This window comes from Lithobates pipiens, unplaced genomic scaffold (assembly GCF_037356315.1).
Source record: "Lithobates pipiens isolate NorthernLeopardFrog02 unplaced genomic scaffold, aLitPip1_a1.2 Scaffold_18, whole genome shotgun sequence".
NCBI lineage: Eukaryota > Metazoa > Chordata > Amphibia > Anura > Ranidae > Lithobates > Lithobates pipiens.
In genome coordinates, this window is record NW_027507758.1 from 617,432,643 (window position 1) to 617,455,768 (window position 23,126).

The 23,126-nt window shown below is 48.9% G+C and overlaps 1 protein-coding gene across 2 annotated transcripts in view; it reads left to right on the top strand.

Moving 5' to 3' along the window:
• Positions 1-229: 229 nt before the first annotated feature.
• Positions 230-23,126, top strand: part of CAD (carbamoyl-phosphate synthetase 2, aspartate transcarbamylase, and dihydroorotase) — a 71,580-nt gene continuing 48,683 nt past the window's right edge. The window contains exons 1-5 of one of the 2 annotated variants that reach the window (XM_077489389.1): positions 230-407; positions 6,119-6,258; positions 16,427-16,556; positions 17,144-17,286; positions 19,265-19,403. In XM_077489389.1, the coding sequence (XP_077345515.1) occupies positions 314-407; positions 6,119-6,258; positions 16,427-16,556; positions 17,144-17,286; positions 19,265-19,403 (646 nt within the window). In that variant the 5' untranslated portion in view covers positions 230-313. The remainder of the gene's footprint in view (positions 408-6,118; positions 6,259-16,426; positions 16,557-17,143; positions 17,287-19,264; positions 19,404-23,126) is intronic. The other variant, XM_077489390.1, reaches the window with a different exon arrangement.

Below are 23,126 nucleotides of genomic sequence, written 5' to 3' on the forward strand. Positions count from 1 at the left end.
CATGGTGTGGCCAGCGTATGAGACCCCGCCTCTCCAGTGTCTCCTCTACCCGAGTCCCCGCCCACTTGCATTTCACCGATAACCCCGCCTCCCGGAGTCCCCGCCCAACCCCGCTCATTCACTCGCACCCGTATCCCCGCCCCTCCCCCCAGGAGTCCCCGCCCAACCCCGCTCTTTCCTCCGCACCCGTATCCCCGCCCCCCCGGAGTCCCCGCCCAGCCGTCGTTCTCACACTCTCTCCCCCCCTCTCTCTCTCTCCCCCCGCCCCTCGGAGCAGCGGGCACGTGGACGGCTGTGACCGGCGGGGACACACATGGCGGCGGAGATGGCGGAACTCATCCTGGAGGACGGGAGCCGCTTCACCGGCACCCTCATAGGGCGGAGCCAGCCCGTGTCCGGGGAAGTGGGTGAGTGAGGAGATGATGATGGACATTGGGGGGGTGTTTGCAGCAAGGAGGAGGAGGAAGGAGATGGCAGGATAGAGAGGTGACAATGGGGGGTGAAGGATGATTATGGGGGAGGATGAGGGTGGATGTGGATAAGGATGACTATGAGTGAGGATGGGGATGACTGTGGGTGTGGATGAGGGTGGTTGTGGGCAAGGTTGAGGATGGGGATGACTGACGATGAGGGTGGCTGTGGGTGAGGATGGGGATGACTGAGGGTGGGTGAGGATGGGGATGACTATGGGTGAGGATGGCTGTGGGTGAGGATAAGGATGACTATGGGTGAGGATGGGGATGACTATGGGTGAGGGTGGCTGTGGGCAAGGGTGGCTATGGGTGAGGATGGGGATGACTATGGGTGAGTGTGGCTGTGGGTGAGGATGAGGTTGGGTGAGGATGAGGGTGGGTGAGAATAAGGATGACTATGGGTGAGGATGAGGGTGGCTGTGGGTGAGGATGACTATAGGTGAGGATGAGGGTGGCGGTGGGTGAGGATAAGGATGACTATGGGTGAGGATGGGGATGAGTGTGGGTGAGGATGAGGGTGGCTGTGGGCAAGGGTGGCTATGGATGAATATGGGGATGACGGTTGCTGTGGGTGAGGATGGGGATGACCTGTGGATGAGGGTGGCTGTGGGTCAGGATGGGGATGACTGTGGCTCAGGATGGGGATGACTATGGGTGAGGGTGGCTGTGGGCAAGGGTGTTTATGGATGAGGGTGGCTGTGGGCAAGGGTGGCTATGGGTGGGGGTGAGGATGAGGGTGGCTATGGGTTAGGATGAGGATGACTATGGGTTAGGATGAGGGTGGGGATAGGTGAGGATGACTATGGGAGAGGATGGGGATAGGTTAGGATAAGCATAACTGAGGGTGAGGATAGTTATAGGAGAAGGTGGGGATAGGAGAGGATGAGGATGGCTATGGGTGAAAGTGAGGGTGGGGATAGGTGAGGATGACTATGGGAGAGGATGGGGATAGGTTAGGATAAGCATAACTGAGGGTGGGGATAGGTGAGGATAGCTATAGGAGAAGGTGGGGATAGGAGAGGATGAGGATGGCTATGGGTGGGGATAGATGGGGATGACTATGGGTGAGAATGACTGTGTGGGGATAGGTGAGGATGGAGGGAACAGCAAGGATAGTGTGCATGAAGTAAGGGGATGAAGATGAGGATAGAGGTGAGGCTGATGCTGGGGGGGGGTGTAAAGAGCAGGAGGGATGAAGGTAATTCTGGGTGAGGATGGGGGTGACTGTTGGTGAGTAGAGATGGGTAAGCGATTCGGCCCGAACATTGCCCATTGGGTGTTTGCCGAACCCCTGGATTTTCTGTGCGGCGGGTGGGATGTTCGCCCGCCGAGCGCACAGTCATTAGTCCCCTTTTACACTGGGCAGGTTTCAGGCGTTTTAGCGCTAGAAATGGCGCCTGTAAAGTGCCTGAGAACTGCCTCCCGTGTCTCCCCTACTCTTGTGGGGCGTTATAAAAAGTCCTGCAAGCAGCATCTTTGGGGCGCTGTATACATCGTTCCTAAACCGCCCCTGCCCACTGGAATGCATGGGCAGCGCTTTCCGAAGCACCGCAAACCCAGGCATTTTTAACCCTTTCTTCAGGCCACTAGTGAGGGTTAAAAGCACCCCACTAGAGGCCGAACAGCTAGCTAAAACAAGTAAAGCTTTACCGCTAACGCAACTGCACTACAGTGTGAAAGTAGCCTTGAGTTGTGAAGAAGCAGGGCCAGGAAGCCGGCCGCAATGTCCTTAACGGATGAGACATCAGCTGTCAGCGGGCTTCCCCTAATACAGCTCAATCAAAAAAAAACAAAAAAACAATGCCGAATTGGCCAACAATAGAGAATTTGGAAGAAAAAAAAAACCATTTATGGGATTGCCCATACCAGAAGTGTTGGGATGAGCACTGGAGGCAGCAGAGTGAGAATGGGGTTGATGACCTACCTCAGTAGGTTGTGTCTATGGCACAACCTAGTGAAGTGACATGTCCAGTACTTCCAGGTTTGTAGGTGAAGGGAACTCTCTTTGGGTGAAAAGTGATTTGGTTCAGCAGTGTCACACGGGAGAAGTCCTCAGCCCTGTGCAAACTGTAAATTTGTATCATACCAAAAATTCTTCTCACTCCGGTGGAGGAGTGGAGAGATATACAGCCCACCAGGGGGGTGTTGTGTTGCCCTGCCTTGGTAGATGACGTTATAGATAGAGCGTGAAGGCAATGAGATCCCATTGTGGCCCCAGGCAGCACTAGTCACACCCTGGCCAGGAATGAAGCTGGATTGACCTGTCATTGATGAGAGTCGGTCAGAGAATATAAACATGACTAGGGCACACAAAGAGCTAAAATCCCACACAAAGGTTCAAAATAAAAATCTATGAAAAAAGTGGGTAAATATGGACCACTTGGTCTTTACTTCCTGTCGCTCGTCTAGTTTCTATGTCTGTCCATGGATGGGGTGGTGATCATAGGGTTGTTGCAGGTCATGGCTCCTAAGGTGGGATGGGTGGTCTGGAAGTGTCTCAGGTCTTCACTCCACAGATAGGGTGATGGTCTGGAGGTGTCACAGGTCTTGGTTTCCCAGGTGGAATGGTGGTCTGGAGGTGTCGCAGGTCTTGGTTTCCCAGGTGGAATGGTGGTCTGGAGGTGTCACAGGTCTTGGTTTCCCAGGTGGCATCGTGGTCTGGAGGTGTCACAGGTCTTGGTTTCCCAGGTGGCATCGTGGTCTGGAGGTGTCACAGGTCTTGGCTTCCCAGGTAGCATTGTGGTCTGCAGGTGTCACAGGTCTTGGTTTCCCAGGTGGCATGGTGATCTGGTGGTGTCACATGTCATGGCTTCCATGGTGGCCTGGAGGTGTTACGGGTCTTGGCTTCCCAGGTGGCATGGTGGTCTGGAGGTGTCACGGGTCTTGGCTTCCCAGGTGGCATCGTGGTCTGGAGGTGTCACAGGTCTTGGTTTCCCAGGTGGCATCGTGGTCTGGAGGTGTCACAGGTCTTGGTTTCCCAGGTGGCATCGTGGTCTGGAGGTGTCACAGGTCTTGGCTTCCCAGGTAGCATTGTGGTCTGCAGGTGTCACAGGTCTTGGTTTCCCAGGTGGCATGGTGATCTGGTGGTGTCACATGTCATGGCTTCCATGGTGGCCTGGAGGTGTTACGGGTCTTGGCTTCCCAGGTGGCATGGTGGTCTGGAGGTGTCACGGGTCTTGGCTTCCCAGGTGGCATCGTGGTCTGGAGGTGTCACAGGTCTTGGTTTCCCAGGTGGCATCGTGGTCTGGAGGTGTCACAGGTCTTGGTTTCCCAGGTGGCATCGTGGTCTGGAGGTGTCACAGGTCTTGGCTTCCCAGGTAGCATTGTGGTCTGGAGGTGTCACAGGTCTTGGCTTCCCAGGTGGCATGGTGATCTGGTGGTGTCACATGTCATGGCTTCCATGGTGGCCTGGAGGTGTTACGGGTCTTGGCTTCCCAGGTGGCATGGTGGTCTGGAGGTGTCACGGGTCTTGGCTTCCCAGGTGGCATGGTGGTCTGGAGGTGTCACGGGTCTTGGCTTCCCAGGTGGCATGGTGGTCTGGAGGTGTCGCGGGTCTTGGCTTCCCAGGTGGTCTGGAGGTGTCGCGGGTCTTGGCTTCCCAGGTGGTCTGGAGGTGTCGCGGGTCTTGGCTTCCCAGGTGGTCTGGAGGTGTCGCGGGTCTTGGCTTCCTAGGTGGCATGGTGGTCTGGAGGTGTCGCGGGTCTTGGCTTCCCAGGTGGCATGGTGGTCTGGAGGTGTCAGGGGTCTTGGCTTCCCAGGTGGCATGGTGGTCTGGAGGTGTCGTGGGTCTTGGCTTCCCAGGTGGTCTGGAGGTGTCGCGGGTCTTGGCTTCCCAGGTGGCATGGTGGTCTGGAGGTGTCGCGGGTCTTGGCTTCCCAGGTGGCATGGTGGTCTGGAGGTGTCGCGGGTCTTGGCTTCCCAGGTGGCATGGTGGTCTGGAGGTGTCGCGGGCACTCCTTTGTTATCTTGACTGTGTGCTTAGCGTCTTGTTGGAAGATGAACCTTTGCCCCAAACGGAGGTCCAGATCGCTCAGGAGCAGGTTTTCAAGGACGTCTCGTACATTGCTGCATTCATCTTTCCCTCGATCCTGGCTAGTCTCTCAGTTCCTGTCGCTGAAAAACACCCCCACGGCATGATGCTGCCACCGCCATGCTTCACTGTAGGGATGGTGGTATTGGCCAGGTGATGAGCAGGGCCTGGTTTCCTCCAGACATGACGCTTACCATTCAGGCCAAAGAGTTCAATCTTTGTTTCATCAGACCAGAGAATTCTGTTTCTCATGGTCTGAGAGTCCTTCAGGTGCCGTTTGGCAAATTCCAGGTGGACTGTCACATGGAGTGAGCAAAGGGAGTGCAACCCAGTAGTGCTTATCTGTAAACTTTCTATATGTCCAAGGACCTAGTGAGAGACCCTTTCCAGAACTGACATGGGCTGATTGCAAGAGTCAAGGAATTGGGTGATGAAGGCCTGGGACTTTGGAATCTGCCCCCCGTGGTATTATTCAGAGTGATGCTGGTCAGTTCACAAAAGGAGAGTACGCAGGATCAGAGTCAGGAACCAGAATCTATGGAGGTATCTCATATCTTCTATCTACTTGCTCCAATAACGCAAGTTCAATAATAAAGCTTTACAGAATATAAAGACTGTCTGGTGTTTGTGAAACTTTGCATGGGAAGGAAGAACGGGGGGCTATTGACATAAAGGTAATGCGCAACTTTTGCATCTCCCAAGAGAGTAGTGCGCTACAGGCTGTAACATAACAAAATGTTGAAAAAATGAAGTGGTGTGAATACTTTCCAGATGAACTTTATTCTGGGTTGTCCAAGTCTTGGCTGCTCAGATGGGAAGATGGTCTGGTAGTGTCTTGGGTCCTTGGCCTCTGGAAAAGTATGGTTGTCTGGGGTTATCCCTGGTCTCTGCTTCCCAGGAGAGTTGGGGGTTTGAGGGTATACCAGGTCCTGTGTGTGTATGAGATGGTTTGAAGAGGTCTAAGCTCTCCAGGTTGTATGGTGGTGTGGGGTGAATTGAGTCCTGGCTTACCAGGTGGCATGGTGGTGTGTGGTGTCCTGGGTCTTGGAATCCCAGGTGGGATGGTGGTCTGGGGTGTCCCATTTCTCTTTTTTTTTGGGTGGTGTTTCCCAGATGTATGCTTCATAGGTAAGTTGGTGGTCTAGCGGTTTCCTGGATCCCTGCTTCCCTGGTGGGATAGTGTTCTGTGTGCATTGTGGAGGAGTTATTTTGTCCTGGGTCTTTTCTTTCTAAAAGGGGTTGGTGGTCTGGGATTATCCCAGGTTCCTACAACCAAGTCTGTTACTCACAAGGGGGTGGTTTTCTGGGGCTGTCCCTGTTGCTCAGAAGGGGATTTATGGGGGGTGTTTCTGTGGCATGCTGGTTTGGGGGTGGCCTAGGTTTCTGGTCCCTTGGGGTGGGATGGTGTTTTCGGGCGGTATCCCAGGTTTTTGCCCTCTGGGGGTATTCCAGGTCTTAGTCGCCTGGGTGACATACTGGTTTGGAAGTGTATCGGTCCCTGGTTCATGGCAGGAGATGGTGGTCTGAGGGGTGAAAATGTATGATGCTGTCAAGATGTTTAATGTCTGATTTGTGTTTTCTCCAGTCTAACTGATTGTCTTTTTTTTCTTGGCAGTCTTCCAGACAGGCATGGTGGGCTACCCCGAGTCTCTGACGGACCCTTCATACAAGTCTCAGATCCTGATCCTCACATACCCGCTGGTTGGGAACTACGGGATTCCCGCGGATCAACTTGATGAGTTTGGTCTTAGCAAGGTGAGAGAATTGAGGGGGGGGGGGGGATCTGGTTGGCAACAGACTGCAAGCAGCCAGGGCATGTTGTGCCTTGCATTTCCTCAGCCATGATCGGTCTGAAGTTCACCTGGGTGCCATTCTGTCAGGTCTCCAACACAGGATTGGGTGCTCGTTACTGGTCATGCCGGGCAGTGCATCTCCAGCCAAAACCTTTTTACTGGTACTGGATAGAGCAGGGCAGAGTTAGACCTCAGCTTCTATTACTGAGTGCCCTCTGGGTAGATCTTGCCCCACCCATCAAGAAAACAGGACTTGGTGGAGGAATTTTAATTTTAATTTTTTTTATTTCTTGGCAGAAGACTGACAGTGGGTATAGAAAAGAATCTCCTCCCTTTATAATAATCACATTTTGTTGCTTTGCAGCCAGAAATAGACACAGTTTTTTGTTTTATACAGCTTTATTTACTAATGTAACTTATAACATTCAACTGAAAGATATAACGCCAATATGTCAGAAAAAAAATGCAAAAATAATCACTGAGTTGGAAAAAGTATCACCCCCTTATGTCAATATTTTGTTGGACTGCATTTTTCTATAATTACAGCCTTTAGTCTGTTTGGATTTGTCTCTACTAACTTTGCATATCTAGTCTTTGCAATATTTGCCTTGCGGGCTGGTGGCCACGCTCCCTATCCCGTCGGGGGGTGAGGATGACGGCAGAAGGGCTCAAAGGGGCTCTGATTGTCACACTTGTTACATCTGTGCGGGAACCTTTTCAGGATGGAGGATGCAGCTTTGGCTGCGGGGGAAGGCCGGTTCCCTCTTGGATGAACTGTCTTGCGTGGCGAAAGCGTTCACCTCTCTCTCTTATTTTGACAAAATTTGTCCATGCAGATTGGGAGCGTCGTCCAAAATGCCTTTTGCGTTTCCAAAAACACTGGCTGTTAAGTAGTTCTTTTGGGGAGTCCCCCCTTCAGAAGGGAACTGTTACACCAGTAGTGAACCCCTCTGTCTCTAGCCTTCTAGAGGCAACCATGGCTCCGATAGAGGAATCTGTCTTCTGAGGGCCCAGCTGGCATACCAGGAGGGGGAGCATAATTCCCCTGCCTTTGCTGCTGGAGACCTATTGGGTAGGCGCTGCGGTTTGTCTACTATGCCTCTTGGCCGCAGTTCCCCTGGTTGCTGAGTCTGTTGCCTCAGTGCCGCTCAGACATGTATTTTGGGGGGCTACTCTGAATGACTTCATGATGCGTCTTGAGTTTGTCCGGTTATATTGTTTGGAGGAACACAGCCGGAAAACTGTGTGTTTGTTTTTTTTGTTTTTGTTTTTGGTTTCTAATGGTCGTCTGTCGCCAGACTGCTTGCTGTGCAAACCCCGTTGCTGCAGACTGTGATTGTCCTGGTTCCTGTGCTGGGAACAGTGTCAGGAGGTTTGTTCAAACCTGTGCACAGTCTAAAAGATGGAGGGCATGGTACACCTAATTCTGGACCTCAAGGCCCTGACCTGCCTTGTGTGGGTACAGGAGTTCAGGATGGAGTCCGTCCATGCAGCGGTTGCACTCCATCATGGGGACTTTCTGACTTCTACGACATCCCGAATGCTTAAGCATTCTTTTATGTGCCCGACTCCAGAACTTCCTCCATCTGCTGTGGGTGCAGAACATTATCGGCGCGTGGTGTGGACCTTTGATCTGGCCACCACTCCTCGGGTGTTCACAAGGTGTTGGCCCGGATCTACCATGGTTACGTCAGTGAGGGTTGACGGTCCCGGACGATATTCTGCGCCAAATTCTCGATTACCCCGAGGAGCAACATAGTTTCTATACAGACTTTCTCTGATTTCAGTTGGCATCAATGCTATCGAAAGTCTGCTTTGGTCCAGCCAGAATGTTGGTTTCTCAGAGCCTGACGGGCTTCAGCTCTGGCCAGCGTGTTTCTTCCCCAGGACAGATTCCAGAAGTTGCATGCAGCATTTTACTATCCGGCAGGTGGGCTCCTCTTTGGATCTACATGTGGGTGTTGGGTCTGGGTCTAATGGTATCTACCCTTTTTTTTTTTTTTTTGCAAGGTCATTTGCACAGTTCCATGTAGGCTCCCTTCGGGGGAGATCCCGGCATAATGGGACAAATACCCAAGGTCTCTGAACAATCGGATTCGGCTCAGTCAGGAACACCGAGGTTCCCTAGTCTGGGGGCTTCGTTCTCCGGTTCTTTAGTGGGGAAAATCCTTTCTCCCCTTGTATTGAACAGGGTGACCACCAATACCGGTCTGTCCAGATGGGGAGATGTCCTGGGACTGAGCTTGGCGTCGCTGGACATTGGCGGAATCCAGATTACTGGGTAGTATCCCGGAACTTCACTTGATCAGACTAGGTCTGGATCACGGACGGCTTGACTTCTGGGGCTCCCAGTACGTATCCAATCAGACAAGGCTACAGCGGTGGCTTATGTCCCTCTCCAGGGTGGGCCAAAAAGGCTGTTTGGTGACCTTGGCTGTTGCCAGTATCCTCCTCCAGTGAGCAGAATGCCTAGTTCTGGCCTTTTCCGACGAACGCATTCCAGGAGTGGAATGCTGTCAGACAGATACCTCAGTTGGCTAGGGTTGGGCCACAGGGTGGGCCTTTCTTCGGGCTGTGTTTTTTTTTTTTTCATCAGATTTTTCCTCATTCCTTTTAGGTGGCTCAGTTTCCGCCCTCCATTTACAGAAGGATGAGCAGGGACAGGCCTTGTGTACCATAGAGGGCCAGGTGTCGGCCTGGGTGGTAGTCTTCAGCGTTTCCTGGTCTCGCACTCCCTGGTGCGTACCTTTATTCAAGGGGTTAGACGTCTGTTTCCACCGTGGCGTTTTTTTTTTTCCACCACTGTGGGGATCTGAACCTGGTGGTGTTGGTTCTCAAAAGGCCTCTATCTTTCTCTCAAAATATTCGGGAAGTTCCACTGCTTACTCTGTTTTGGAAGGTGGCCGCAGGGTGGCGTGAATGGTGGCATTATCTTGACGTTCACCTTCGTTTTTTTTTTTATTTTTTTTTTTATTTTTTTTTTTTTTTAACATAGTCCTGTCCTAGGATTTCCATTTTGAATAAGGACATTGAGTTGGCTTCTTGTGTCCCTGATCAGCACACCCCAAGGAACTGGCTTTATCTGGCCTGGATGTGTTTTGGGGGATTTAGATGTATTTGCCAGCCACTAAGTCTGTTGGTCTGGATGGATCGGACAGATGATGTCTCTGAGCTATCCTGTCGGGGATCGGTTTCCTCCTTTTCCCTGGTTATGGCACATTCTTCTCGGGCACCTAGTGCTTTTTTGGCCTTCTGTCATTGGGCGGCCATTGCGCAAGTTGGCAAGGCGGCCACTGGTCGTCGGTGTTCATTTTCACAAGTTCTACGTAGTGGATCTTTTGGCCACAAGTTTTTTTTTTTTTTTTGTTTTTTTTTGTTTTGTTTTTTCAGGCTGCTGTTTAGAGGGTCTATTCCTTCTTAAAAGGGTATCGTCCAGGTTGGGTTCCAGCTTGTCCTGGGTGAAGTTCCTGTTATCTGGTTGGCTCTTGTATTGGCCCCTCATGTTGGCACTGCTTTGGGACGTCCCTATCGTTATGAATAAAGAGGCTGTGTCCATCAATGAACGAATGAGAAAATAGTTTTTTACTTACCATAAAATCCGAGTTCATTGACAGACACAGCACCTGTCCCTCTATGGAGTTTTTTTTATTAATTTTTTTGATACTTCTATTACTGCTTACCTAGAGTAGGCAGGGGGTTATATACTGTCTGAGGATGGCCCATGGGAGTGGCCAAGTGTGTTTTTTTTTTTTTTTTTTTTTTTTTTTCTGCCTAGTCCTAGATATAACCCTATCGTTATGAATAAAGAGGCTGTTTGTCAATTAACTCGGAGAAACGTATTTTACGGTAAGTAAAAAATCCTATTTCCATATGGCCTTAGAATCCTCAAGGTGCATGTTTTTTTTATTTATTTATTTTTTTAAGGTGGTCAAAGACTAAAATTTGGCGTTGACGCCAAATCATTCAATTTTAGTTTCTGACCACCTTAAATACACACCTTGAAGATTCTGAGGCCACATGGAAAAGGTGTTGCGGTCAGATGAGAATAAAATTTAATTATTTGGCCTCAACAAACGATATGTCTGGTGGAAATCCAATACATCTCACCATCCATAGAACACCATTCCTACAGTAAAGCATGGAGGTGGCAATATCCCGTTTTTGGGGGTGTTTTTTAAGGAACATCTGTTGCCCTCTGTCAGAAAGTTGTCAATTCGAAGAATGTTTAGCTTTCAACATAATGACCCAAAGCACAGAGCAACAATGAGCACACAGTGGTTGAAGGAGAAAAGTGAATGTCCTTGCATGACCTAGTCAGAGCCCAGACTTAAAGTGGGGTGCCCCCTAAAAAAAAAAATTAAAAGTCGGCAGCTACAAATACTGCAGCTGCTGACTTTTAATAATCGGACAATTACCTGTGGCAGGGTCAAGCGATGCAGGGGAACGAAGCCCCCCCCCCCCCTCGTTCCCCGCTCCGCTCGCGGCGCCGTCATTCTTACTGTGGGTACCCGGCTGTGGCTTCACAGCCGGGCACCCACTGCGCATGCGTGAGCGGCGCAGGGCGCCGTGATACGCCGCACAGTCATCTCGGACACGTGACAGGTCTCAGATAACTGTGCGGCGCGAGGGGAAGTGATTGATGTCACCAGCCCGGGCAATGAAGAAGGCAGACTACGAGGGACCCCCTAGCAACAGGCATTTAAAGGTGAGTACAACTTTTTTTTTTTTTTTTTTTTCCAATTTTATTTATTTTATTTATTTTTAAGAATTTTAAAACTACTATTTTTTTTTTTTTTTTTTTTTTTTTTGGTGGCAACACCACTTTAAACCCCATTTGAAAATCCGTGGAATGACTTGAAGGCTGCAGTCCACAAACAATCGCCATCAAATGTAACTGAACTTGAGCAGTTCTGCAAAGAAGAGTGGGCAAATATTGCTAAGTTAATAGAGACACATCCCAACAGACTAAAGGCTGTAATTAAAGCAAAAGGTGGTCTAACAAAATACACAAGGGGATGATTCTGATTTAGATTTTTTTTTTTTTTCCCTGACATTTTGGTGTTTTACACTATGTCAAAAGTGTTGGGACGCTTGCCTTTACACACTCCTGAACTTTAATGGCATCCCAGTCTTGGTCCATAGGGTTCAATATTGAGTTGGCCCACCCTTTTCAGAGAGTCCTGACCTCAACCCAATAGACTACCTTTGGGATGAATTAGAGTGGAGCCAGGCCTTCTTGTCTGACGTCTGTGCCTGACCTCACAAATGTGCTTCTGGAAGAAGGGTCAAACATTCCCCATAGACCAGGGATATGCAATTAGCGGACCTCCAGCTGTTGCAGAACTACAAGTCCCATGAGGCATAGCAACACAGCCACAAGTATGACACCCAGAGGCATGATGGGACTTGTAGTTTTGCAACAGCTGGAGGTCTGCCTAATTGCATATCCCTGCCATAGACACTCCTAGACACCGTGGACAGCCTTTCCAAAAGAATTGAAGCTGTTATAGCCGCAAAGGGTGGGCCAACTCAATATTGAACCCTACGGACTAAGACTGCCATTAAATTTCATGTGCATGTAAAGGCAGGCGTCCCAGTACTTTTAACAATATAGAGTGTCTTTCACTTGGATGTTATAAGTCGCACTAGTAAAATTATTCTTTTCTATACCCACTGTATACAAGACAAAAAAAAAAGACAAATTCAGAAGTCCCCTCGGTTTTCCTGCACTGCTGTTTGTGTCTCGTGTTTAAAATTCCTTGATGTGGCCTTGAGCATGTTGTGTGCTGAAATCTCATCTTTCCCAGGATAAGCGAGCGTCTTGGTGTCGCTGTCCTTGTACATTGTGAGGTCATGATGTTTATTGTCCTGTCCTCAGCAGTGTGGGAATTCTAGAGCATTCACAAAATATTGTCTGCCCCCTGCTTCCTGGACGGAGAGCTGATGCTTTAATGTTCTCCTGCTTGGGTGTTTACAGGTACATTAACCCAACCGGGCAAAATAAACTGAAATGACTCTCTTCTCCTCCTGGGTGTCTGCCGCCTACAGGGGGGAAATGGGGGTCTTGGGGGATCCAGGCGTGGGCGTCCGCATTGGGTGGAGGGGCAAGATGTTTGCGCACACACAGCCCTCAAAATTTCCACTCGCATTCGGCGAGTGGAAATTAGTGGAGGGCGAGTGTTGGTGCAGGGATGGACTGGGCTGACAGTTTCCTGGCTGATTGCTTCTGAAAGAAGCAGTGCAGCCATCACATCGGCCCGGAGAGGGTTGGTGGGTCTCTGTCCCTGGCCCACTCTGATGTCTTGTACAAAAGCCTGCACCGCTTCTGCCAGAAGCGATCAGCCAGGAAACTGTCAGAGGGATCGAGACGCCGCATGGCACAGAGCGGGGTTCTCCCACTGACACGCGGATACAAAAAGTGAGTACACCCCTCACATTTTTGTAAATATGTTATTCTATCTTTTCATCTGACAACACTTTAGAAATGACACTTTGCTACAATGTAAAGTAGTGAGTGTACAGCTTGTATAACAGTGTCAATTTGCTGTCCCCTCAAATAACTCAACACACAGCCATTAATGTCTAAACCGCTGGCAACAAAAGTGAGTACACCCCTAAGTGTACTCCCTAAGGGGTGGCACAGTGGTGTAGTGGTTAGCACTCTCGCCTAGCAGTAAAAATGGTTGCTGGTTCCTATCCAACAACGACACTACCTACCTGGAATTTGCATGTTCTCCCTGGGTTTCCTCCAACACTCCAAAGACATGCTGGTAGGCTAATTGGCTTCTGTCCAAAATTGGCCCTAGTATATCGATGTGAGTTGGGGATCTTAAACTGCGGGCTCCTAGAGGGTAGGGAACAATGTGAGTGTGTGATGTATGTGTGGAGCACTACAACAATTGATGCCGCTATATGGGTACCTTAAATACTATATAATAGAGGAGTATTTTAATGAGACACAATGTACAGGGATAAGGACAATTGTGAACACGCACCCACACTCACTCAGGTTGAACTGGGTGGACTGGTGTCTTTATTCAACCTTACTAACTATGCAAGTGAAAATGTCCAAATTGGACCCAATTAGCCATTTTCTCTCCCCGGTGTCATGTGACTTGTTAGTGTTACAAGGTCTCAGGTGTGAATGGGGAGCAGGTGTGTTAAAGCGGAGCTCCACCCATTGTACTCCTTCCCCCTCCGGTGCCACTTGGCACCTTTTGGGGGGGGGGGGGGGTGACGACAGGATACCTGTCTTTCACAGGTATCCTGTCCCCACTTCTGGGAGCCTCAGCCGTGGATATTTGCGTCGGCGCTCTGGCTCCTTCCCCCAGCCAGTAGGAGAGAGGAGCGGAGCTTCGCGCATGCGCAGAAGGGTTGCCAGCATGAAGCCGTAAGACTACACTGTCGGGTTCCCTTACTCGCAATGGTGGTGGCAGCACCCGACAGCTGATGGAAACATCAGCTGTGGTGCCAACATCGCTGCACTCCAAGACAGGTAAGTGTCCAAATATTAAAAGCTGGCTTTTTAATTTTTGTAGTGGTGGGAGGACCCCCGCTTTAAATTTGGTTTTATCGCTCGCTCTTGCTGGTCGCTGGAATTTCAAGATGGCACCTCACGGCAAAGAATTCTGAGGAGCTGAAAAAAAGAATTGTTAATCTACATAAAGATGGCCTAGGCTATAAGAAGATTGCCAAGACCCTGAAACAGAGCTGCAGCATGTTGGCCAAGACCATACATCGGTTTAACAGGACAGTTTGCACTCAGTCTTTGGGAAATAGACGTATGAGTGCTGCCAGCATTGCTGCAGAGGTTGAAGGGGTGGGGGGTCAGCCTGTCAGTGCTCAGACCATACGCTCTTTATCAAATTTGTCTGTCGTCCCAGAACGAAGCCTCTTCTAAAGATGATGCACAAAAAAGCCCGCAAACAATTTGCTGAAGACAAGCAGATTAAGGACATGGATTACTGGAACCATGTCCTGTGGTCTGAGACCAAAATAAACTTTGGCACAGATGGTGTCAAGAGTGACAAGTGTGTCTTGCCTACAGTCAAGAATGGTGGTGGGAGTGTCATGGTCTGGGGCTGCACGAGTGCTGCCGGCACTGGGGAACTACAGTTCATTGAGGGAACCATGAATGCCAACATGTACTGGCAGAGCATGATACCTTCCCTTCGGAGACTGGGCAGAGAGGGCAGTTTTCCAACATAGCGATGCCAAACACATCTCCAGGAAAACCACCGCCTCGCTGAAGAAGCTGATTTAAAGGTGATTGACTGGCCAAGCATGTCATCAGACCTAAACCCTATTGAGCATCTGTGGAGGAGCGCAAGGTCTCTAACCTCCACCAGCTCCATGATGTTGTCATGGAGGAGTGGAAGAGGATTCCAGTGGCAACCTGTGAAGCTCTGGTGAACTCAATGCCAAAGGTGGTTAAGGCAGTGCTGGAAAATAATGGTGGCCACACAAAATATTGACCCTTTGGGCCCAATTTCGACATTTGCACTTAGGGGTGTACTGACTTTTGTTGCCAGCGGTTTAGACATTAATGGCTGTGTGTTGAGTTATTTTGAGGGGACAGCAAATTTTACACTGTTATACAAGCTGTACACTCACTACTTTACATTGGGCTGCACTGGTGGCCAGTGATGGGTTGCACTGTATGCTTTAATATTTTTAAAGTTGTTTATTTTTGGAGCTTAATTCTGCATAAAACATTTTAAGTGTAATTTCATGAGATAATTTACGAGGGTGGACTTAGAGGCAGGGTAGGAGGTTAAAAACAGATTAGAAATGGCTAATCGGGCAATGGCAGCTTGAGCCTTCTATTAAAGCGGAGTTCCACCCATTTAAAAGTCAGCAGCTACAAAAGCGTGTAGCTGCTGACTTTTAATAATCAGACACTCACCTGTCCTGCGGTCCAGTGATTCGAGCGTACGAAGCCCCATTCCTCTCTCCGAGGCGCAGGCATTCTAACTGGGCACCCGGCTGTGGCTTGTGCTGTTAACCAGTTCCCGACCGGCGCACGCCGATGTACGTCGGCAGAATGGCACAAGCAGGCATATTGGTGTACAGGTACGTCCAGTCTTTAATGCCACCAGTCTTTAGTGCTGGTCGGGACCCCCGTGAGTCCGGTCGCGGGTCCCGCGGACTCGATCGCCGCGGGCATACCCGCGATCGTCTCACGGGGCGGCTGAACTGAGAGATGCCGTTGGAAAGAGCATCTCCCCCGTTCTGCCTAGCAACAAGTGACGCTGATCTCGGCTTCATGTGATTGGAGCAGAGATCAGTGTTCACTAAATGAAAGCCCAGCCTCCAACAGTTAGTAACACACCCCTAGGAACACTTAACCCCTACACTGCCACCCACTGGTTAACCCCTTCACTGCCAGTGTCATTTACACAGGAATCCCTGAATTTGTATAGCAGTGATTGCTGTATAAATGACAATGGTCCCAAAAATGTCCGATGTGTCCACCATAATGTCGCAGTCACAATAAAAATCGCTGATCACCGCCATTACTAGTAAAAAAAAAAAAAAAAATTTAATAAAAATGTCATAAAACTATCCCCTATTTTGTAACACTTTTCAATCACTTTTTATTTTTTACAAAAAATATGTAGAAGAATATGTATCGGCCTAAACTGAGGGGAAAAAAATGTTTTTTTTTATATTTTCGGGGGTTATTATAACAAAAAAGTAAAAAATGCGTTGTTTTTTTTTTTCAAAATTGTGGCTCTATTTTTGTTTATAGCGCAAAAAATAAAAACCGCAGGGGTGATCAAATACCACCAAAAGAAAGCTCTATTTGTGGGGAAAAAAAGGACGCCAATTTTGTTTGGGAGCAACGTCGCATGACCGCGCAATTGTCAGCTAAAGCGACGCAGTGCCGAATCGCAAAAAGTGGTCTGGTCTTTGGCCAGCAAAATGGTCTGGGGCTGAAGTGGTTAATGGTCAGGCAATCTTCTGGAACCTGTGACATGTCCCAGAAGATTGTAGGGAGGGGGGAATAGGTATACTTCCGGCGCCACTTCACGGACCTCCCCCATCACCACTCAAATGTATTGTTCTGTGTCTGAATCTCTTAGACACCTACATGTAGTTATTGTCATATTCTCCTTTTTTTCTTGCAGTGGTTTGAATCCGCTCGGATCCACGCCTCGGCGCTCATCGTGGGAGAGTGCTCGGACAAGCCCAGCCACTGGAGTTGCAGCCTGTCGCTGGACCAATGGCTGAAAGAGCAGGAGATCCCAGGCTTGCAAGGTAAGGATGGAGTAGCCGATCATTACACTGGGCTTGTCACTGATGTGAGGCTCTTGGGCACCAGGACCAAACGGGAGGGAGAAATTGGCAACCATTTGTTCAGTTTATAATGCGGGAGCTATCAATTCATTACCGGTGCATAGAAAGTTCCCCAGCTAGCAAGGCTGATGGAAACCAAAGTATCCCCTTATGTACAGAACTGCCTTGTTTTGTTAATGCAACGTTGTCAAGAAAGAAATGACACAGCCTGCATACCTACAGAACTGTCGCCTTTTGAAATCCCATGCTTATCTTGGACGGTTGCTCTGTAGTCTGATCTTGTTGGCCATCCTTGCTTTTCTATTGGGTTCAAAGTATGAAGAGTTGAAGACCACCCTGATTGGCCAGTAGAAAGGCAAAGAACAGGAAGGATTATACAGTAGCTTTAAAAGACCCGATCCCTCTTTCCATTCGAATATTCAGACTAGTGAGGTGCTCCATTGTTCTTTGCGGTTGTCTAAGGCAGAAACAGCCGTAGTTCATGGTTTTTGTGAGGTTGCCAACATGCTGGAACGCTGCTGTTGATTTTATCCTTCCTCTTTCTACAGGTGTGGACACCCGAGCCCTCACCAAAAAGATCCGGGAGAAGGGAACCATGCTGGGCAAGCTTATCCCACAAGGCTCGAGCGAGGGCCACATCCCATACGATGATCCTGGAAAAAGGAACCTGGTGAAGGAGGTGTCCGTGAAGGTGTGTGCCGCATGGCGACTACTTGGGGTGTCATTAGGGGGTGGCGAGGTATAGGGGAAAGAATGCAGAAAGTTGATACAAAATAAAGCTGAGCACTGGGCAAACCTCTAAATTCACACATGAAGTAAATACATTGGTGATATTTTGCAGAAGGATTGGCATATTTGTCCATCCGGTTTCTAGTCCTAGGGAGACGGGTGGAGCCCTGGGCTGTGGCCGTCTTGGATGTTGTCTCTTTTGGGTCTGAAGGGTACTGTGTGGCATTTAGTGGGGTGCCCCGGCACTACCCTGGGGGCGCCTTGGATGGGAGAGCCCAGTCATCCTATCATTCTGAGTGTTGTGCTTGTTGCAGCAGCTAGGTGGCAGGTGGTTCTTAAGTACTCCCTTGGGGGACACCTTGGATGGGAAAGTCCAGTCCTACAATTCTACAGTCTCTGCCATTTGAAATAAGGTGTGTAGGCCTGGCAGTGCACAGAGTGGCATTTACTGGGCAGCAATGGTACTACACAGAAGGGCACTTTGGATGGGAGAGACTAGTCCTATGGTCTCTGTCATTACAAGGAGGTGTTTAGGCCTGGCACTGCATATTTGTGGCATTGATATTACACTAGGGCAGTGTTTCTCAATTCCAGTCCTCATGGCCCACTAACGGGTCATGTTTTCAGGCTTTCCATTATTTTGCACAGGTGATTTGATCAGTTTCACTGCCTTAGTAATTACCCCAGCTGTTTCATCTGAGGGAAATCCTGAAAACATGACCTGTTAGTGGGCCATGAGGACTGGAATTGAGAAACACTGCACTAGGGATAACTTTTTTATATAACAGATTTTCCCCTTGGATGAGACAGCCACGTTTTCCGACCATTTTGTGTTGAGCCTGGCACCAAAAGTTTTTGCATTGAGGGGGTTTGCCTGGTACTGTCCTGGGGGCACGTTAAGTGGACGTGCTCAGTCCTGTAGTCTATGCCCACGCTGGGAGTTGTTTGAGCTTGCCACCACACTGTTGTGGAATTAAGGGAGATTAGTGTCTGCTTGGTACTGCCCTGGGGCACCTTGGGTGGGAAAGCCTATGCTCTCTGCCATTGCAGTGAGGTATGTTGAGCCTGGCAGCACATTTTGTTTAAGCAATGAGGGGGATAGGCACAGTCATCTGGTACTGCCCTGGGGGCATCTTGGATGGGAGAGCCCAGTCCTATGGTCTGTTAGGTGGTATGTGGTTCTTGCATTGCACAGTTGTGGCATTTAGGAGGCCATGATATTACACTGGGGACATCTTGTATGGTTTATGGTCATCGTAGATGGGACAGCCTGGTTGTTCTACCATTGTGTGAGCCTGGCACCACACTGTTGTGGCATTGAAGATGGATGGCACCTTTGTAATGCCCTGCTGGGATCTGGGATGGGAGAGCCCAGTCCAGTGGCCTCTACCATTGCAGAGAGGTGTTTGGGCCTGGCACAGCACTATTTTAGCAATGAGGGGAATTGGTGCTGCAATGCACTGGGGTGGCACCTTGGGTGGGAAAACCTAGTCATTCATCCTCTGCCATTGCAGGTAGGAGTGTGGTCTTGGCACCGCACAGTTGGTGGCATTTAGTGTGCCATGGTATTACACAGAGAACCCATGATCTGAGGTCACTTTAGATGGGACAGTCCAGCCATCCTACAATTGTATTCAGCCTGGAACCCCACTGTTTGGGCATTGAGGGTGATGGGTGGCACCTTGGATAGGAATGCCATTGTAGGAAGGTGTTGGGCTTGACACTGCACTGTTGTGGGAATGAGGGGGTTGAGTGCTGTCCCGGTACTGCCCTGGGGTCACCATGGGTGGGAAAGCCCAGCGCTATGGTCCTGGGCAGTGCGCTGTGTGACAAGAACATACTACTTTGGTGCGCTGTTGTGTGTTGGTGGCGGCGGCTCTTGTGGTTGTTGTGTGTCATTGTGATGCATTCTAATCTAACCGATACTTATGACCCTCCAGGAACCGCGTGTTTTCAACCGTGGCGGTGATGTGAAGATCGCGGCCCTGGACTGCGGACTGAAATACAACCAGATACGCTGCTTGTGCCAGAGAGGGGCGGAGGTGACCGTACTGCCCTGGGACTCTCCCATCAGTGCAGGTAAGGGGAACCGACTCCATGTGTGTGCAGGAATCCCGCCATCATACAATCTGAGGCCTTGCGTGTGATGGGGATTGTACTCTAAGCCCTTGTACACACGGTCGGAGATTCTGACAACCAAATCCGTCGGATTTTGTCCGAAACTGTTGCATACACACAGTCGGACAAAGTTGTCGGAAAATCCGATCTTTCAGAACGTGATGATGTAATTTCGTTACGATGGGACTACATTCAGGCTAGTAGCCAATAGCTTTGATGTAGGAATTTGATCTGAGCATGCGTGGCACTTTGTCCGATCGGAATTCTCGACACATGATCGGAGTATGTCTGATTGGAGCAGTTTGTCGGAAAATATTTCCAGCAAGTTGGAAAATTTGGTCCGACGGAGACAGTCCGATGCATACCACACACAGTTGGAATATCCGACAAACCGCTCCGATCGGACACATTCCGACGGAATCTACGACCGTGTACAAGGGGTAAGATGATGATCTCTCTCTCTCTCTCTCTCTCTCTCTCTCTCTCTCTCTCTCTCTCTCTCTCTCTCTCTCTCTCTCTCTCTCTCTCTCTCTCTCTCTCTCTCTCTCTCTCTCTCTCTCTCTCTCTCTCTCTCTCTCTCTCTCTCTCTCTCTCTCTCTCTCTCTCTCTCTCTCGGGAAGAGGTGATCTGTACCAAGGTCACTGTGGACTCGGTGCCAGCTCTCACCCTCCCTCTGCCAGCTCGATTACACGGCACCAGACAGGAAGTCTCCTCTACCCCCCCCCCCCCCCCTTCCGCATTGTTTGACGTGTGGTGACTGTGTATGAGTCAGTCTATCCCACCGCTGGTGGATTGCTGAGATGGCACACCGCCTTTCTAAGCCAGATGCCAAACCTTATCAGTGGTGTGTTGGCACATCGGGGACATATTGTATTGTGAAACATAAGTCATACGCAACGTGGAGCTTTAACCGCTTGCCGACCAGCCCTTGTCATTATACTGCAGCAGGTCGGCACGATCCTGAGAACCATCATAGCTGTACATCGGTCACTTTAAGCAGGATAGCAGGCGTGTGCTGCACAGCGGGGGTGACGATGCTCATGACCGGCGGTTGTGATGATTTGCCGGCCACGAGCGGCAGAACAGGGACGTGTGTGTAAATACACACACAAATCCCTATTCTGTGAGAAGAGATTGTGAGTTCCTACGAGCTTGGAACCACGATCAGTCATCTCCTGTAGTCGGTCCCCCACAGTTAGAAACGCACATAGGGAACAGTTAACCCCTTGATCGCCCCCTAGTGTTAACCCATTCCCTGCCAGTGACATTTATACAGTAATCGGTGCACTTTTATTGCACTGATCGCTGTATAGTTGGTAATCAACCCAAAAATGTGTCGCGTCAGATGTGTCCGCCATAATGTCAGTCTCGAATAAAAATCGCAGATCACCGCCATTACTAAATTATAAAAAAAAAATAAAAAATGCCATAAATGTATCCCCTATTTTGTAGACGCTGTAACTTTTGCGCAAACCTGTCAATATAAGCTTTTTGAGATTTTTATTAACAAATATGTAGAAGAATACATATCGGCCTAAACCGAGGGAAAAAAATTTGCTTTAAAAAAAAAAAAAAAAAAAATTGGGGCTATTTACTACAGCAAAAAGTACAAAATATTGTGGTGTTCCAAATTGTTGTTTTTATTGTATAGCAAAGAATAAAAACCACAGAGATTATCAAATACCACCAAAATAAAGCTCTATTTGTGGGGGGGGGAAAAAGGACGTCAATTTTGTTCGGGTCCAACTGCGAACGACCGCGCAATTGTCAAAGTGACGCAGTGCCGAATTGCAAAAAATGGCCCGGTCATTGAGCAGCCCAATCTTCCGGGGCTAAAGTGCTTAAAGAAAAATATTGAAAAATTTCATATCTAAACAGACTTTTTTTTTTATTTTTTTATTTTTTTATTTCTGTTCATGTCAATTTCAAAAATAATTAATGCTGTAGGGGAAAGGAGCTCCCACCATGTGCTTTTGGAGGGTGGGGGGTGTCCCATTTGCATCTTGTTACATATTACACCCATTATACAGATGTAACATACTGCAAAAGTGGGTTTCCCTTTAGCCACTTCACTCCCTGCCCATATTCAAATGATGTCTGCAGATGGGATCTCCCATCCTGGGTGGGCGTCCTATGACGTCCTCGGCTTCTCGCCGCTCCTGTGGGGGCATGCAGCGATCTGGGGTGAGGCATGTCCCTCGGACACAGCCCAAACCAGATCTATGTAAAGAGCCAATAAAATAATGTCTCTTTACCACTTGACCGGCTGTTTCCAATCACAGCCGGTCAACTCTACTGTCCACGTGCATGGCACTCATGCGTGCCCCTAGGGTGCACGCAGAGCGGTGATCGGGGACGAGGCTTGTCACCCTGACACAGCTCAATCCTGACCACAGTAAAGAGCCAATGAAACTGGCTCTTTACCATGTGACCAGCTGTGTCCGATCACAGCCGGTCACAGAATATCAAAACGCGGTAAGGAGATGTTACCGGGTTCTCCTCCTCACACACCGATCGCGTGTGAGGAGATTGCGGTAACATCTCGTTAATGCTTACATTGTACACCAATCACACTGATTGCCCCTCCCCCCATTAAAGAAGACCTGTCGCAGCCCATCAGTGTACCTGAGGACCTATCTGCTGCCCATTCCTCATAGAATATATGTTGGGGGTTAGCTTTCCAAAATTGGGTCATTTTCTGGTAATTCCACTGTCCTGTTGCTCCGGGGCCTTCGAACGTGTGATATGTAGGAATGAAATGAGATGTGTAACTGCTCCTAGCACGCCTGAAGGTACTACTTCAATGTTGGACCTCTCTATGTGGCCAGGCTGTGTAAGTCTCACATGTGGTATCGTCCTACTCGGGATGAGTAGCAGAATGTGTTTTGGGGTGCAATTTTTGCTATAATACATGCTATACATTAGAAACATTAGAAATATCTTATAAACATAGCACTTTGTGTTTTTCCACAAGTCTCTGGAAAATGTGGAAAGAAAATGAAAACTTTGTGTAAAAGGGAAAAAAAAAAAATTTATTTTCTTTCCACGTTTTCCAAAGACTTGTGGGGAAAAAAAAATTAACTGTTCAAAAGACTCATTATGCCTCATAGAATAGACATTGGGGTGTTTGCTTTCCAAAATTGGGTAATTTTGTGGGTAATTCCACTGACCTGGTGCTCCATCCAGGGCCTTCACAAATGTAATAGGTGTAATTTATGCTCCTAGAACCCGTAAAGGTGGTCCCTGAATGTTGATCCTCTGTGTGTAGCCAGGCTGTGTAAAAGTCTCACACATGTGGTATCACCATACTCGGGAGGCGTAGCAGAATGTATTTTGGGGTGTAATTGGAAGTATGCATATGGTGTGTGTGTGTGTGTGTGTGTGTGTGTGTGTGTGAGAAATAACTTATGACAATTTGGTGAAAAAAATAAAAACAAAATTTTAATTTTCCCAAGAATTGTGGGAAAAAATTACAACTTCAAAAAACTCACCATGCCTCTTACTAAATACCCTTTGACTGTCTACTTTTCAAAAATGGGTCATTTGGGGGGTATTTCTACTTTCCTGACATTTCAGATCCTGAAGAAATGAGGGAGGCCATCAGTACATCAGATGTGATCAATTTTCAATGATTGGCACCACAGCTTGTAGACTCTCTAACTTTCACAGAGACCAAATAATATC